The sequence below is a fragment of the Orcinus orca genome, chromosome 10, assembly GCF_937001465.1.
Source record: "Orcinus orca chromosome 10, mOrcOrc1.1, whole genome shotgun sequence".
Classification (NCBI taxonomy): domain Eukaryota; kingdom Metazoa; phylum Chordata; class Mammalia; order Artiodactyla; family Delphinidae; genus Orcinus; species Orcinus orca.
Genome location: NC_064568.1, coordinates 41780468 through 41796755, shown reverse-complemented (window position 1 = coordinate 41796755; position 16288 = coordinate 41780468). Strand labels below are relative to the sequence as shown.

General features: G+C 53.8%; 1 protein-coding gene across 3 annotated transcripts in view; it reads left to right on the top strand.

Annotated features, from left to right (window-relative positions):
* The first annotated feature begins 2582 nt into the window (after positions 1–2582).
* The window catches only part of LIMD1 (LIM domain containing 1), a 73446-nt gene continuing 59740 nt past the window's right edge, over positions 2583–16288 (top strand). Inside the window, exon 1 of one of the 3 annotated variants that reach the window (XM_049716300.1) lies at positions 2583–4690. In XM_049716300.1, coding sequence (XP_049572257.1) covers positions 3304–4690 — 1387 coding nt within the window. In that variant the 5' untranslated portion in view covers positions 2583–3303. The remainder of the gene's footprint in view (positions 4691–16288) is intronic. The other 2 variants (XM_049716299.1, XM_004283838.4) reach the window with 2 other exon arrangements.

The window sequence follows — 16288 nt, the reverse complement described above, 5'->3', positions numbered from 1 at the left end:
CGGTATACTATGTGGTCCAATGCTCATGAGATGCCATCTTTATGAGCTCTTTAGTAAAGGTATAAGGTATTTGCTAAGAGGGGACAAGATAGTCTGGCCAGGAAATATGTGGATTGTGGGTTTAGGTCTATGTGTTTAGTTGGTGGAGTTGGTGCAGCTGCTTCTAGAATTGCAGTGGGAGTGGGGAGTAAAGTCCACAACTCTGAGCGTTCCAGGCAAGCCAAAATGGGGGTATGGGGGCTTAGAAGGGGACCAAGGATGGTGGGCCCTGGCAGCTGCCTAGCTAGGATGAAAAGAGAAGACTGATTCTAAAGAGGTGCTGGCTGGTGTTTATGGCTCTTGTACCAGGGTCCCAGTTACTATAACTGAGCACACAGGAAGCTGGCTCTGGGCTTGCTAGACTTTGCAGGGGGGTGGCTGCATGTTCCCAGTGCTTCGTTAGCTCCTTCCCCAATACTGAGGTTCAGGCAAAGCGGGCCACAGCCTTCCACCTTGATAGATGTCCTCACCCCTCTGGGCATCAAGGGTCATTGCCACAGTGCTTCTAGGAAGCTCAGGACTTGGGACTCTAGACCAGTGGTTCTCAAGTGTGGTCCCAGCAGCAACAGCATCACCTGGGAACTTGTTAGAGATGCAGATTCTTAGGCTCCACCCCAGAGCTGCTGAATCAGAAACTCTGGGGGTAGGTCCCAGCAACCAGCGTTGAATAAGCTCCCTAAGGAATTCTGATGCGCGTTGCAGTTTGGGAACCACTGATATAGACCAGTTCCAGGCGATGCTGCTGCTGCTGGTTCTGGGACCATACTTTGAAAAACAGTGTTCTAGAAATTTCACAAGCAAATCACTCAGGTAGGTTATGAGTAAATCCAGTTATTAAGTAACAAGTATTACTGAATACCTAAGGGCTGTTTAACAGTGATTGCCTCTGTACAAGGGGATTGTGGGCAACTCTTAAAAGTTGATGCATCTCTGTATTGTTCAAAGTTGTTATTATAAACATGTATTACTTTTGCAGATAAAAAAAGATATTTTAAAAATATAAATACCTCATTCTAGTATAGTTCTTTAGAGTAGTGCTTCTCAAACTTTACTGTGCAAACCATTTAGGAATCTTGTTAAAAATGCAGATTCTGGTTCCATAGGATGGGGGCAGGGAAGGCAGGGCTGTGAGATTTTGCGTTTTCAGCAAGCTCCCTGGTGATTCCAGTCTACTGGCCCACGAACCACACTTTGGATTTACAGAGTACAAAGCGCTGTCATGTGTATTACATTTTTTGTTCCTTGTTACAACCCTGGCAAACAGATTCACTAATTCACTTATTCAACCATTAGGTTCTACAACATACATATACTGGACATACAGATATGGTCTAATGGGGTGGAAAACCAACCAACCACCAAAAACCCCACATGTAAACAGGTAAACAAATATAAATAGTGATCAGAACTGATCAGGAAATAAAGAGGGTGCCGAAAAAGAAGGGCTCTAGGAGGAGGTGATTTTGGCAGTGACAGTGAGGATGAGCCGCGGAGAAGTTCAAGGGCCAGCTCTCGGTAGACACCAGGAAGCTCCTGCAGCTAGCAGGCAGGGAAGGAAGACCCCCAAATCCGGACGGGGGAGGGGGTGGAAGCAGGGCCCGCCAGGACAGGAAGGCCGTGGTACTGGGCCGATTTCAATCCAAATGCGGGCTAAGCATTGAGGGTTTAAGCAGGGAAGTGACTGGTCTGGTATTTGCCTTGGGATCACGCTGGCTGCTGTTCAGGAAATGAAACCTCTCCAGGGTCTCCTCGGAGGTGGTGCAGGGAGTGCTGGGCCATGCGAGGGCGCCCAGGAGTCAGGCCCGGCGCCCTCAGAGTCGCGTGGATCTATTCGGGGGGGGGGGGTCAGGAGTCTCCTCGTGAATAACGAGCCACCAGGGCACGTGTTTTTATTGCCGCACAGAGGACTTCAAATAAGCGCGCTCCGGGCAACAACATGACTTTTAACCCTTTCAGAGGACTTGGGCTCGCATCCGCGCTTTGCTGGTCACGATGGAATCTTGGACACTTCCCCCTCGGTGCCTCAGTCTCTCTACCTGTCTAGGAGGACTTGGGCCAGCCCACGGGTGACACCCTGGGTCGCCAATCCTGCATCCCCGTGTAGGGGGAAGGGTACGGCTGGGGCAGAGGCGGCACAAGGGGCTGGCTTCCCACCCGGGAAACTGAGGCACGGTGGGGAGAGGAGCGCGCGCCCTCCAGACTCCCGCAAACTCCAAGCGGCCCGTCTCGTCTCCACGCAAGCTGTCCAGGCCGCCTGCCAGCCGTCTCCACGGAGTGGCCCCCGCCCAGCCCTGCCCGAAGACCGGAGCTGGGCCAGGCTTCTCAGGGGGCGGCAGTGGCGGCGGGGAACTCGGCGCCATCACCGGGCTCGAGCGCTGGAAGAGACGCGCGGGACACACCTCCAGCTTCCCCAGACTGGTCGGGCGCGGGCCTGCCCAGGGGCGCCAGCCTCTGCGCGCGCCGACCCCGCCCCTCGCCGGCGCCCCCGCCCCTCGGCTTCCTCCTCCGCCTCCGCCTCTTCGCAGGCCCGCGACGTGCCCGGCCGGCGACCAAGCTGCAGGGACGGCGTCCGGCGCGCTCACTTCCGCGTCCCGCCGCCCTCCGGTCCGCGCGCGCCCAGCCACCGCCGCCATCGGACAATAGGCCGCCCGCCCGGCTGCCGTGAACTTCCTGCCGGGGCCCGGCCGGCCTCTGTGCCCCGGACCCTGATCCCTCTCCGCGCCGGCCAGGATCGCAGCTCCGCGCCACCAGGGGAAGCAGCGGAGGACCGAGCGCCCGGGACGTTCCAGCGCCTCCCGCCGCCGCGCCTTTGCTCCGGCCCGGCGGGTAGGCGGCCTCTGCGCTCTTCGCTCTGGGCGACTTAACCCCGTCCAGCGGCTGCTGCCTTGTTGTGGGTTTCCGAGTTTGGTTGCTTAAGGAGGATGTGATTCCCCCCCCCCCCCCTTATTTCTTTTTCCTTTTTTGATTTGAAACAGAGAAAAGAACTCACAGCCAGCTCGTACAGTGAAGTGCCACCAGCTACCCCCACGTGGACACCTCCGAGAGGAAAGGGAATTGGAAGCAAACTTGGTCCAAGTGACTTTGAGGCCTTACCCTCGGCTGGACTCTAAGGCCTGGGGTCATGACTCTCATGCTGGGCAGGTGGAAGGCTTTACCTGTCCTGGGCTGGACGTGAGTCTCTGCCCTTCGCCAGCACCTCCACCGGCCCACCTCCACACACTCAATACCCAGCATCTAGGCTAGGCCCGGACACTTGTCAGCAACATGGATAAGTATGACGACCTGGGCCTGGAGGCCAGTAAATTCATTGAGGACCTGAACATGTATGAGGCCTCCAAGGATGGACTCTTCCGAGTGGACAAGGGTGCAAGCAACAACCCGGAGTTTGAGGAAACACGCAGGGTGTTTGCCACCAAGATGGCCAAAATCCACCTGCACCAGCCGCACCAGCTCCTGCAGGAGGAGACCCTGCCCAGGGGCAGCCGAGGTCTCGTGAACGGTGGGGGCCGCCTGGGCCCACAGGCCCACCGGGAAGCTGATGGGGGCAGCAAGGTGACGGGGGATGGCGCTGCGAAGCCTCCTCTCGCTGCCTCGACAGTGGCTCCTGGGACAGCCACAACCATTGCAGCTGGGCAGCCCTTGTCCCCACCCCAGGAACAGAGGGCCAAGCTGTGTGTCCGTGGCGCAAGGCAAGGCAGCCAGGACTGTGGATCCAAGGAGAGCGTGGCGAGTTCTGAGATGTCTGCTTTCCATCGGCTGGGCCCCTGTGAGGATCCTTCCTGCCTCACCCACGGAGACTATTATGACAACCTCTTTTTGGCAAGCCCCAACTGGGGCGATGAACCAGCAGTGTCCCCCAGCATCAGGCTGGGTGTAGGAAGTGGGTGGTCTGGCACGCCAGGGAGTGGCCCGCCACTGTCCACACCCTCCAGGGTCCATCACCTATACCAGCAGCAGCTTTCCCCGAGCTCCAGCAGGTCATTGCAGAGCAGCCAGGATGGTGGTGTTGGTGGCCACAGCAGTGAGAAGCCAGCTGCTCTTTGGACCACCGCCTCCTCCCAGCGAGTGAGCCCTGGCCTCCCTTCCCCAGGCCCAGAGAACGGGGCCCTACCGAGACCTGCTCAGCCCAGGACCCCTTCTTTCTCAGCGCCCCTGGCCCTGAACCGCTCCAGTCAGGGACCTCTTCCAAGAACAAACTCGGGGGTAGGGAGTGAGGTGTCAGGCATGATGCCCAAACCCACTGTGGACCCTCAACCCTGGTTCCAGGATGGCCCCAAATCTTACCTTTCTAGCTCTGCCCCTTCATCCTCTCCAGTCAGCATGGACAATATGCAGCTGGGTGCAGTCCCTGGGCCGGGTCCCAAGCCTGGCTGTACAGACCCTGGCGTTGGTCCCAAGCTCAGCCTTGTCCATCCAGTGATGTCTACCTTGCCTGAGTTATCTTGTAAAGAAAGTCCCTCTGGCTGGTCCTCTGATGGCAGCCTGGGGCCTGTGCTCCCAGAGAGCCCCGGTTCCCCCAGGGTGAGGCTGCCTTGCCAGACCCTCCTCCCGGGCCCTGAGCTTGGACCCACGGCTGCCGAATTGAAGTTGGAAGCCCTCACCCAACGTCTGGAGCGTGAGATGGATGCTCACCCGAAGGCCGATTACTTTGGTGAGTGAGAGACCGGTGTGATTGCCCATAGTGGGTGATGGGGCCCCTGCATTGGGGCATTTGGGGGAAGTGCCCCCCACCAGGGATGCTGTAGCTCTCCTTGAGTGGCCTGCCTTTGTGTGTGTGTGTGTGTTCCTCTTTCAGCTGCTTCTTCTGAAACTTGAAAAGAAACTTGAAAGTATCCCTAGGCAGAAAGCGGATCTTGCAGCTGGGTGTTACCCATGTGCGAAGGGCAGGATTACTCATGACTGCTCCCCAAAAAGGGAAATGCTGTGATTTTGGATTTCAAAGGTTTTGGGGGTGACTTAGAGCCTCTCTCAGTGACCGGCTCAGGCAGGACTTGAATGGGCTTCTCAGGTCCAGGTACCCCGTGAGTGTTCCATCCGTAGCTGGCTGGGCCAGGTGGCTCTGACTGTTTGAGGACCAGTGGTCGGGCAGGGGCTCTCGGTGGCTCCCAGTGTGTGCGCGTGTCTGCCTGCAGGTTCTGTGTTCAACTGAGGGAGGTGAAACACTGACGTGGAAGGCTTTGTTCTAGAGCGGTAGTTCACAAAGTGTAGTTTGGACCCTTAGCCTGGGAACTAGTTAGAAATGCAGATTCTTAGGCTGCACCCCAGACCTACGGCATCAGAAACTGTGGGGTGGGACCCAGCAATCAGCATTTTCACAAGCCAGCCCAGTATCCTGCCGTTCTGGGAAATTTGAGACCTGTACATTAGGCAACTTCTAACTTCAAACTCAGGAACAGCACCCCTCCCCGCCCCGCCCCCACTTCCAGCTGGCAGCCAGGTTACACCCACAGTCGTGGCTCCCAAGAGGATAGAAGATGCTTCTTGCTGGTTTCACTCCAACTTGCAAGTTTTGTTTTCTTCTCTTTTAAAGCCACAAACTCTTGGAGACTGCTAGCTTCAGCTTTTTTCTCCTCACAGGGCTTGGAGGCAGCAGAAAAGCAGTGATATGCTTCCGTTGAGTAATGATGTAGCCGTCTCATAGGAGAGCTAACTAGAAAGACAGCCTACTTTTAGAAGAGTCTGAGGGTTGCTTTTATTTTATTTTTTCATTTTTGAACTCTGCACAACTGAGGTCACGATTTCCCCCCATGAGGCCTGTGAACCGTGGGAAGCTGAGTGCCGCTGGGGTGGCAGCTCTGTCAGGCAGGGTCCGGGAAGGCCCTGGACAGGGAGGGTGACCGGCTTGCTCCTTTCCGTCTACCTCATTCTGCGTCAGTGAGTGATTCTGTCCCAAGGTGCTTGGAGGGGTGGGGTCCGAGGCACTCAAGCTAGCACTGTGTTCTTGCTTCTCCTGAGAGCCGCGCGGGAACAGCTCTCACCACCCTGGGCAGTCAGAGGTTGGGGGGACTGTTTACTGGTTTATGTTTTAGAGCACGTAGCACCCTCTTACTGTGAACCATCTCTTCTCCTTTGCAAATCCCCCACTTTGGGAATAATACTTGGCTGGAAAAACTGTGGGTTTTTTAGTTCAAACTGTTGTTGAATTGTTTTCTTCCCGTTTTATTGAGATGTAATTGACACAGCATTGTGTTAGTTTAAGGTGTACAGCATAACGATTTGATTTACATGCATCAGGAAGTGATCATCACAGTAAGGTTAGTGGACATCCATCATCTCATGTAGGTACAAATTAAAGAAACAGGAAAAAATACTTTTTCCTTGTGATGAGAACTCAGGAGTTACTCTCTTAACTTTCATATAGAACACACAGCAGAGTTAATTATATTTATCATGTTATACATTACACCCCTAGTACTTATATACCTTATAACTGGAAGTTTATACCTTTGACTGCCTTTGTTCAATTCCCCCTCTCCCGCTCCACCCCCCTCCCACCTCTGGGAGCCACAAATCTTATCTCGTTTTCTATGAGTTTGTTTTTGAAGTATAATTGACCTCCAACACTATGTTAGTTCCTATTACACAACACAGTGATTTGGTATTTCTATACATTTCGAACTGATCACTAGTTACGATATGTCACCTTACAAAGATACTATGTAGTTATTGACTATATTCCCCACACTGTACATTTCATACCCATGACTCATTTGTTTTGCAACTGGAAGTGTGTACCTCTTTCCCTCACCTATTTCTTTCCTTCCCTACCCCTGTCCCCTCAGGCAACCACCTGTTTGGATCTATAACTCTGTTTATGTTTTGTTGTGTTTGTTCATTTGTGTTGTTGTTTTGATTCCACATACACATGAAACACAGTATTTATCTTGAATTTTGAATTCAAGCTCATTAAACAACAAAACAGCAGTTTTATTTTTTCAGGGAGGCAAGTTTATACACTGCCTCAGAGCAGAGATACTGGCTAACACTAGCCATTCATTCAGCCCATGTTTATTGAGTGCCTACTTTGGGCCATGGGGTACATAATGAATGGGACGGACAGAAACCCCTGCTTCCCCAGACCAGACAGTGCAGTAGAGGGAGACAGGAGATGAACAAAATAAATAAGCAAGTATGAGGGAGAGAAATAGGAAGAGGAGAGGATGGAGCCTCCGGGCAGGGAGTGGCAGGGAGGTTTCTGGTTTTAACTCAGGTGATCAGGGAAGATCCCATCGAGAAGGTGGCATTGGAGCTAGGCTTGAAGGAGGCAAGGGGGTAAGGGGGTGAACCCTGAGTCTGAGTCTGCTCAGGGAAAGGGCTTTCCCAGCAGGGCAGACAGCAAGAGCAGAGGCCCCGGGACCTGGGTTGTGCCAGGCAATATGCTAGACACTGTTTAATTTACTCATGTAATCTTAGGAAGCCCATTTCACCAACCTGGAAACCGAAGCTCAGAGAGGTTAGATTATTGATCCCAGGTCTCACAGGGGGGCCTGGGTGTAGCTGGGGTCTGAGCCCCACAGTTGGGGCTCCCTGCCCATTTTTCTAACCAGCATTGCCCAGCTGCCTCCCAAGCACAGATGTGAGAGTCTGCTTTATTTATCTATTTATTTTTATGGTTGTTTTTTCCTTAATTGAGGTAAACTTCCTATAACATAAAATTAATCATTTTAATTAATTTGGAATTAATTTAAAAAGTAATGAGTGGCATTTAGCGCGTTCGCCGTGTTGTGCACACACCACCCCTATCTAGTTGCAAAACATTTTTATCACCCCCAGAGGAAACCCACCCCCATAAATCAGTTGCTCCCTAATCCCCCAACTCTCCCAGCCCCTGGCAGCCACCAGTGTACATTCTCTCTCTCTGGCTTTACTTATTCTGGATATTTGATATAGAGGGAATCATACTGAAGTTATTTTTTGACTAAGCATTACATTCACGTGTAGAAAATTCAAAAGACGCAAAAACACATAGCATGAAAAATGAGTCTCTTTCTCACCCCGGTTTCTAGCCGAGCATCCTGGTGTGACGAGTGTATATGTGTGTGTATCTCCCTGTGGCCTGCTGGCCACCTGCGTGTGATGAGTGTGTGTGTGTGTCTCCCTGTGGGCCTGCTGTCCACCTGCGTGTGATGAGTGTGTGTGTGTGTATCTCCCTGTGGCCCGCTGTCCACCTGCGTGTGATGAGCGTGTGTGTGTGTGTATCTCCTTCTCCCTGTGGGCCTGCTGTCCCCCTGGTGTGATGAGTGTATGTGTGTGTGTATCTTCCTGGTATGTGTGTGTATCTCCCTGTAGCCTGCTGGCCACCTGCGTGTGATGAGTGTGTGCGTATCTCCCTGTGGCCTGCTGCCCACCTGCGTGTGATGAGCGTATGTGTGTGTGTATCTCCCTGTGGCCTGCTGGCCACCTGCGTGTGATGAGCGTATGTGTGTGTGTATCTCCCTGTGGCCTGCTGGCCACCTGCGTGTGATGAGTGTGTGTGTATCTCCCTGTGGCCTGCTGGCCGCCTGCGTGTGATGAGCGTATGTGTGTGTGTATCTCCCTGTGGCCTGCTGGCCACCTGCGTGTGATGAGCGTATGTGTGTGTATCTCCCTGTGGCCCGCTGCCCACCTGCTCTTTCCCTCTGAACAGTGCGTCCTGGCAGCTGTTCTGCATCAGCACGCGTTGAGTTGGCTCAGTGTCACCCTCCGTGGATGTGCCCCGGGTCACGTAAGCAGCCTCGTGGTGGACCTCAGAAGGGCCAACTGCAAGGTGAAAGCCTAGCTTTGTGACAGACTCCCGGGGGCGGGGCGGGGGGTAGGTTGCAGGGCTGGGGGCTTTGTGGCCTTTAAATGTTGCCTAGTTGCCCTCCGCAGAGGTCATGCCAGGGACCCCGCTGCCCATCGTATAGGAGAGGGCCTGCCCCCACCTGCTTTGGCAGCTGGGCTCCCAGCCACTCTAATGGGACTGGCCACGTGGCCAAGGAGGACGTCTCTCCTCTGAGCGCCTGGCCGTCAGTATGTGGCCCAGCCCTGCTGTGGGACCTTGGACAAACTGTCCCTTTGAGGCCTCCCCACTCATCCACGGTACGAGGCTCTTGGCTGGTTGAGGGGCTCACGTCGGCAGATGTCTTTCCCTTCGCTAGATCTGGTGTTATTTGAAAGATTTAGTCTGTCCAACACATTACATTTATTACATAAGGATGAAATTTTACTTCTAAATAGAAGAATATCTATTGATACAGGGCTCTTGGCAGAGAGAATCAGGGTAATGCTAACAGTCATCATCGGAGTCGATGTAATCCTAGCCAGAAGCAAAGCAAAGTTGCTATTTGGGTTGTTACCTGGACCCCTTCCTGGGCATTCGACCTGTGGGAAGAGCTTGTGAATCCCTGCTACCACCCTGGAGGACACTTGGGTTTGAAGACACCTCAGTGTCCAGTTATTGATTAGCTCATCACCGAGGACTCTTCTGGCACTTTCCAAGGCCAGGTCTCTGTGGCTTCGGGACAGTTTGGCCCCAGGGAGGCATTTCTTCCCCCTCTTTCTCTCCCATGTTCCTCTGTGGCCTCTTTGTGTCTTCCAGTCCTTGAGGAAAGAGTTAAGAACAAACTCTTGATGCTCCTTAGAGAACACTGTTGGGTTTCCAGCTCCCTGGGCCTTGCGCTCGGAAGATGCCCCCCACCCCACCGTGTGGTTGTTTTCACACCACTGTGTTCCCTGCAGAGGAAGTGAAGAGGCCCTCGTGCCGTTTGTTTACTCTCACCCGTCTTTTCTTCCATGGTAGCCATCTGTCCTCCTCACGCTGGTCGTCTCCCCCCTTTCTAAGGAAAAAGGACACAAATAAACCACCTGCCACAGGCTGGGTTTCCCGGGAAGCTGACTCTGAGACAGAGTCTAGCGTGCAGGGGGCTGACTAAGGGTGCTCTTGGGACCCTAACTGTGGAGTGAGGAGGAGGAAACAGGAGTGGGCAGGGAGGACCCCAGCTGCCGTGTGGGCCTGACAAGCCTGGGCCGACCCCAAGGGGGCTCGGGAGCTGGAAAAGCCCTCAGGGCCGCCCCGCGTTCCGCCCCGACGTGGAGGTGACCGGGCAAGGCGGCTCTGAGTTGCTGACAGGTGAGGCTCCCTCCTGCCCCCCCAGCGGCTGGGCCAAGACTCCTTCAGCGAAGGGATCTGGTGTCCACCACATCCCCGGTCCCGGGCAGAGAAGACCCCATTCCTGGTGACCTTGGCCATGATTTTAACCATAGTGACATCTGTTGAGCGCCTGTATGTAACCTTCACAGGCAGACTCTGTTATTCTCTGTTTACAGTTGAGAAGCCAAGCCTGTGACATGCTCAGGACCACACAGGTGTCCGCAGTGGTGCTGCCACGCCAGGTGGGGCTCTGACCGCTCGCACGGGAGAACTAGGTGGTCTTTCGGGGCTGAATTGGATGTTTTCCGTTTGCCCCTCCAGATTCACTCTCCGCCCAGCTGCTGTGGGGGCATCAGTGGCCTCCCTGCCCTTTCCAGGCCTTATTCCCCATGGTCAGGACTCTGGACCTGCAGCCCCCGGCTCCTTCCCTCCCTGCTGTGTGTGGGTCTGGGGGACCAGGCACTGCTAGTGCCGCCCACGAGAGCCACACTCTGAGGCACCAGCGGGGTGGCGAGGCAAGAGGAAGCTGGTTTCAGGGTCTCTGTCACCCAGCAGGTGGACGGACGGGCCCTTCTCCACCTACATGGAGAGAGAAGCACCTGGCTCTGTCTTTAGTTTTCCTGTCTTGGGTGGACATTCCTGCTGCCGTATTTGAACTCAGAAAATTGCAACGGCAGACCTGCCTTAGCCTGAGAGCCTGAGAACAAGTGTGACTCCTTCTGGGGATGGTCCTGCCCTGCCAGGGACCAGGGAGCCTGTCACACTTGATTTCATTTTACTATCAACGCAGGAGGTGAAATAAGCAGTCCAGACAAGGAACCTGTGAATGTCCTATCTGCTCCCTCCTGTCGGACAGTCTCTTCAGCATCGAGCTGCGTGTTGTCTTAATGACCTTTCAAGCACGTCTTATCTGACTTGATCAGCAACAGATGCTTGAAATATGGGGCTTAAGTCCAGCCTTGAATGCAAAATTGAGGGTGATTTTCAGAGCATTTGTCATGTAAAAGGAAACAACATGGGCCAATCCTGTAGAAGAGGGGCCCCTCCAGAATTCAGGACAGGGGCCTGTGTGCACCCCAGAGGCCCTGCTTACCCCCCAGATATCAGGCATTGCAGTAAACCCAAACCAAGCGCTGAAGTAGCAGAAGTGGGCAGAAGATCATTAACCACCTGGCCCTGTATGAGTAGCTGGCATGACCAAGTGTGGGAACTTCTGCACATTCCTTTTGGAGACATGGTGCCATAATTTGGACCTGCTGAATCCAGGCTTCTATAGCCATGGAAGTAAATTTCTGATCCTTTGGTAACATTTGTAAATGACACTCAAGAATCCAATTCTGGGCTTCCCCGGTGGCGCAGTGGTTAAGAATCCGCCTGCCAATGCAGGGGACACGGGTTTGAGCCCTGGTCCGGGAAGATCCCACATGCCGCGGAGCAACTAAGCCCGTGTGCCACAACTACTGAGCCTGTGCTCTAGAGCCCACAAGCCACAACTACTGAAGCCCACGCGCCTAGAGCCCGTGCTCCACAACAAGAGAACCTGCCGCAATGAGAAACCCACGCACCACAACGAAGAGTAGCCCCCGCTCACCACAACTAGAGAAAGCCTGCGTGCAGCAACGCAGACCCAATGCAGCCAAAAATAAATAAATAAAATAAATTTATTTTAAAAAAAAGGATACAATTCTGCCTGTCTAGCCTAGCCAGTGTGCACCCTGAGACATGGGGATTCCCAGCTGTTTAGAAATTGAGTAGCTTATGTGCATGTTTTTTTGTAGGCCAGGTAATCTTCCCCTCAAAACCAGGAAGGTATATATTTAAATTTTTTTTTTTTTCTGTACGCGGACCTTTCACTGTTGTGGCCTCTCCCATTGCGGAGCACAGGCTCCGGACGCCCAGGCTCAGCGGCCATGGCTCGTGGGCCCAGCCGCTCCGCGGCATATGGGATCTTCCCGGACCGGGGCACGAACCCGTGTCCCCTGCATTGGCAGGCAGACTCTCAACCACTGCGCCACCAGGGAAGCACTATATTTTAAATTTTTATTGATGTATAGTATGCATATATTGTAGATGCTCACAAAGTGAAGACACGCAGCACACAGATCAAAGCACAGAGCACGACTAGCACCCAAGAAGCCCCCTGCGTGTGCCCTCTTACAGTCACCACTACCCGCCAGGGAGAGTTGTGACTTCTGACTGCAGACATGAGGGTTTTTTTAAAAAATATTTATTTATTTATTTGGCTGGGTTGGGTCTTAGTTGTGGCACACGGGATCTTTCTCTTTTTCAGTTGTGCACGCTGGATCTTCAGTTGCGGCATGCATGCGGGATCTAGTTTCCTGACCAGGGATCGAACCCTGGGCCCCTGCATTGGGAGCACGGAGTCTTAACCACTGGACCACCAGGGAAGTCCCCAAACATGAGTTTCTGAGCAATTGTGTGGTTTGAAGTAACTTCTGAAACCTTGAGATAATTAAAAAACCTTTCATGGCAGGTTTTTGGGTGGATGGAGAGCACGTGGCTGATCCGAGCGCAGCTGAGGCTGGGGCGGCAAGGAGTGGGTGCTGTCAGCAGGGCCGTCCAGCTCACTCTGTACCGGTGGCTGCTCCCGTGTGCTCAGTGGTCAGGGCTCCAACACTGTTTTGGTCCTCTGTGTTCTCTGGAGGGATGGACTTTTCATCATACGCTTTAGCCCTGTCCCTACTGCCCGCTCTCCCCACAGGATTTCTCTTCTGAGATTTCGGGGTAGGGGGACGACCAGCAACCCCTACAGTTCATTCAGAGTGATTCATCTGTTCACTGGGTCCACATGTCGGCAAGGCACGCTTGTCCACTCCCCGCTGTGCTCTTAGCACTGGGCTTGGGAGGACACTGGAGGGTCAGACTCAGCCCTTGCACTTGGAGTGACAGCCACTCTTCTGTCACCCCGGCCTCAGGCCTGCACTCGGGGTGTCCCCCCAACCCCACCGTGATCACCGGCTTCTGTCGCACTGGCCTTGTTGCCGGTCCCTGAGCTAATGGAGTTCTTCCCCACCACAGGGCCCTTGCCCTTGCTGTTCCCCAGCCCACGTCCTCTGACCAGCACGCTGCTGCCCCCCTGCCATCCCCCTCGGGGCGGCGGGTCTCCAGCTGTAGCCCTGGCCAGTCCTGACAGCTGTTTCCCACGGCAGCTGCCTCATCCCATCAGGCTGTCTTTCTGAGGTTCTCCCTCCTCGGAATGTTTCTGCTCTGTTCCTCTGTGACCAGGAAAAAATGTCTTGTTTTTTCCATCTAATTTTCCTGCTCTTTCCATTCATAATGCAGAACATCGAATTGACCTTTAGACATGACTATTCTTGCCAGAGGTTTTTTTTTAAAAGTTATGTTTCTTTACATCTCTGGATCTCCCGCTCAGGAGAAGGAACTGTGGAAGAAATGCAGCAGGTGTTTGGGGGTGAAGCAACCAGGTGTTCTGGGCCCGAGCCTACCAGCAGCCCCAGGTGTGATGTGGGGCTGCTTGCTCTTCCTCTGTGCTGAGCCAGGGCCACCTCTGAGGGCTCTTCCTAACCCAAAGTGCTCTGGCTGTGGGTACAATCGGATGCCTGATTTTAGCTGATCGAGTAACAAGGGACTGGGCAGCAGTATTGTCCACAGTGGCAAGAGCCCGGAAAGGTAGAGGGCCGAATGGCCTAGCATCTCATCTCCCTTCCAGGCCTCTACAGAATTAAAAAACAACTTTTTTGTTTGTTTAGTTACAGTTACATTTTCAGTTGTAAGCGGTAGTCATTTTTACTGTAGGTATTCTGGAAAATACAAGAACCATGAATCACTGACATGCCTGCCACCCTTAGAATAATCAGTGTTAAGATTTTCTGCAGAAAGTTTCCAGTCCCAAGTAGTGGCCGGAGCCCGCGGTGATGCAGGCTGCATGGTGTGCTGTGGTTCATGGCTCTTTGGCCAGATGTAGAAGCGTTTACTGAGCTAGAAGCCAGTTTGCTCTGCGGTGTGTCTGCTGAAAGTGAGATTAGGAAGGACTGAAGATTTCCTGTAGGAAACAACCACACGTGGGGAGCCACTGATATTACGGGGGTCACCCACCCTAGAGCCCTTTTCTTAAAAAATAAATTTATTTTATTTACTTATTTATTTATTTTTGGCTGCATTGCGTCTTCGTAGCTGTGCGCGGGCTTCCTCTAGTTGCAGCGAGCAGGGGCTACTCTTCGTTGCGGCGCGCGGGCTTCTCATTGCAGTGGCTTCTTTTGTTGTGGAGCACGGGCTCTAGGCACGCGGGCTTCAGTAGTTGTGGCACGAGGGCTCAGTAGTTGTGGCTCTCACGGGCTTAGTTGCTCTGCGGCATGTGGGATCTTCCCGGATCAGGGATCGAACCCGTGTCCCCTGCATTGGCAGGTGGATTCTTAACCACTGCAGCACCAGGGAAGTCCCTCTAGAGGCCTCTTGAGACTCTCATTCTAATTAAACGTGGGGTCCCTAGTGTGGGGGACAGCTGGGAGCACTGGCCATGGGGCTCACTGAGCTTGTTTTTGTTAGCATGTCCCAGGACATCTCTGAGGGCTCTTGCGGTACCCTCAGCGTTTCTGGGTCTCAGGCTTGAAATGGGACAGTGGCCTTGGGGCCTGGCACTGTCAGGGCCCCAGATCGCGGGGCTGGGTGGTTGTCTGTTGAAGGAATGGAGGGGCCTCAGTTAGGGCGTGGAGGGGGAAGAGGAAGGGATGTTTAGCCGGGGTTACAGCTCTGAGATAGTTTTGCTAAAATTTATTGAGCAGGTTGCTCCGTGTCAGGCACTTTGCTAATCATCTCACACGCATTAACTTGTTTAATCCTCCCAACAACTCTATTTTATGATCCCCATTTTATAGACGGAGAAGCTGAGGTACACAGAACAGAACCTAAGTAACCTGCCTAATGCATTTATGAAGGAGCTTTGCTGAGTCCAGGATACTGACCGCCGTGCTGCGCTGGCTCGGAGCTCCTGGGAGCACAGTGGCTTTCTGACAAAGGGACCCCAAAGGGCATTGTGGCTATGAGTAAATCAGGCCTGAGGTCTCCCGCTTCTCTGGTGGAGCAATGAGGAGGCAGGCCGTGGATGGCTGCCCAAGCTGGTTAGAGGGGCGGATCCCACTCTTGCGGCTAGGGGTGCACCCAGGTTCATCTTCAGGTCAGGAGCCTGAGCTTGTACTGGCCCCTCCCTGCCGGGCAGTGACAGAATCGTGGAGGCTCAGAGGCACATACATGGGCTGCGTAGGGGCTTTGACTGCCCACAGCCCCTTGACCCTTGACTTTTCCTGTTCCCCTGAAGGGTGTTGGTCAGGGCGAGCGGGCCATGCCCTCAGGGGTGCCTGTGTGACACCCCCAAGGGTTGTGGGCAAGGGCAGGGGTGTGCCAGCCCACACTTTCCTTGGGGGCAGCTAGGATGCCTTGGTCTAAGGGTCAGTATCAACCCCAGGCCGTGTGCGGAGATGCTCAAAACCCAGCGTTGGATGAAACTATGCTCAGAGTCCATCTGGCAAACCGAACAGAAACCTTACCCTAAAACAAAACAGGCCTCCAAAAGTTCCCAGGCATGTTAACTGCAGGGTAGTACTTGTCACCAAATATTTATATCCATTTCGGGTTTTGTTTTTCATCTGTCCCCTCCCAGGGAAGCCAGCTGGACACAGAATCTCAGGGTCACGCTGGAAGGCTGGAGGCTCTCTGCCTGAGTGTTTCCGAGGGAGTATTTTAGATCCAGGTTATTTTTAAATTTTGAGAGCCACGGTGTTTAGACTTGGCCAAGTTCTTCCCTCATCTGTTTTGTTCTGTAGTTCGTCTCTGTGTGTCCCAGGGGAGCGTGGTCCGGTTACTCCCGGACACTGGAAGTTGGTCAGGAGCGTATCAGGGCCTCTACCTTCCTTCCGCCACGCATGTCTTTGTAACATATTGAAAGTTCTGGAAGCCTGCCATGTTGCTGTCTGTCATTCAAGAGGAGGGGACTTCAGTTCAGCGTGGGTCTGTCCTGCCGCTGATCCTGGGAGGTGTGGTGACCCAGGTCATTCAGGACGTCGTGGACAAGGCCCCCGTCTTATAATGCAGGCCCTGAGTCGGGGTGAACCCATCACAGCAGGCTCTGGGCCCAACTGCATGTGACGGTCACCTCAGCAC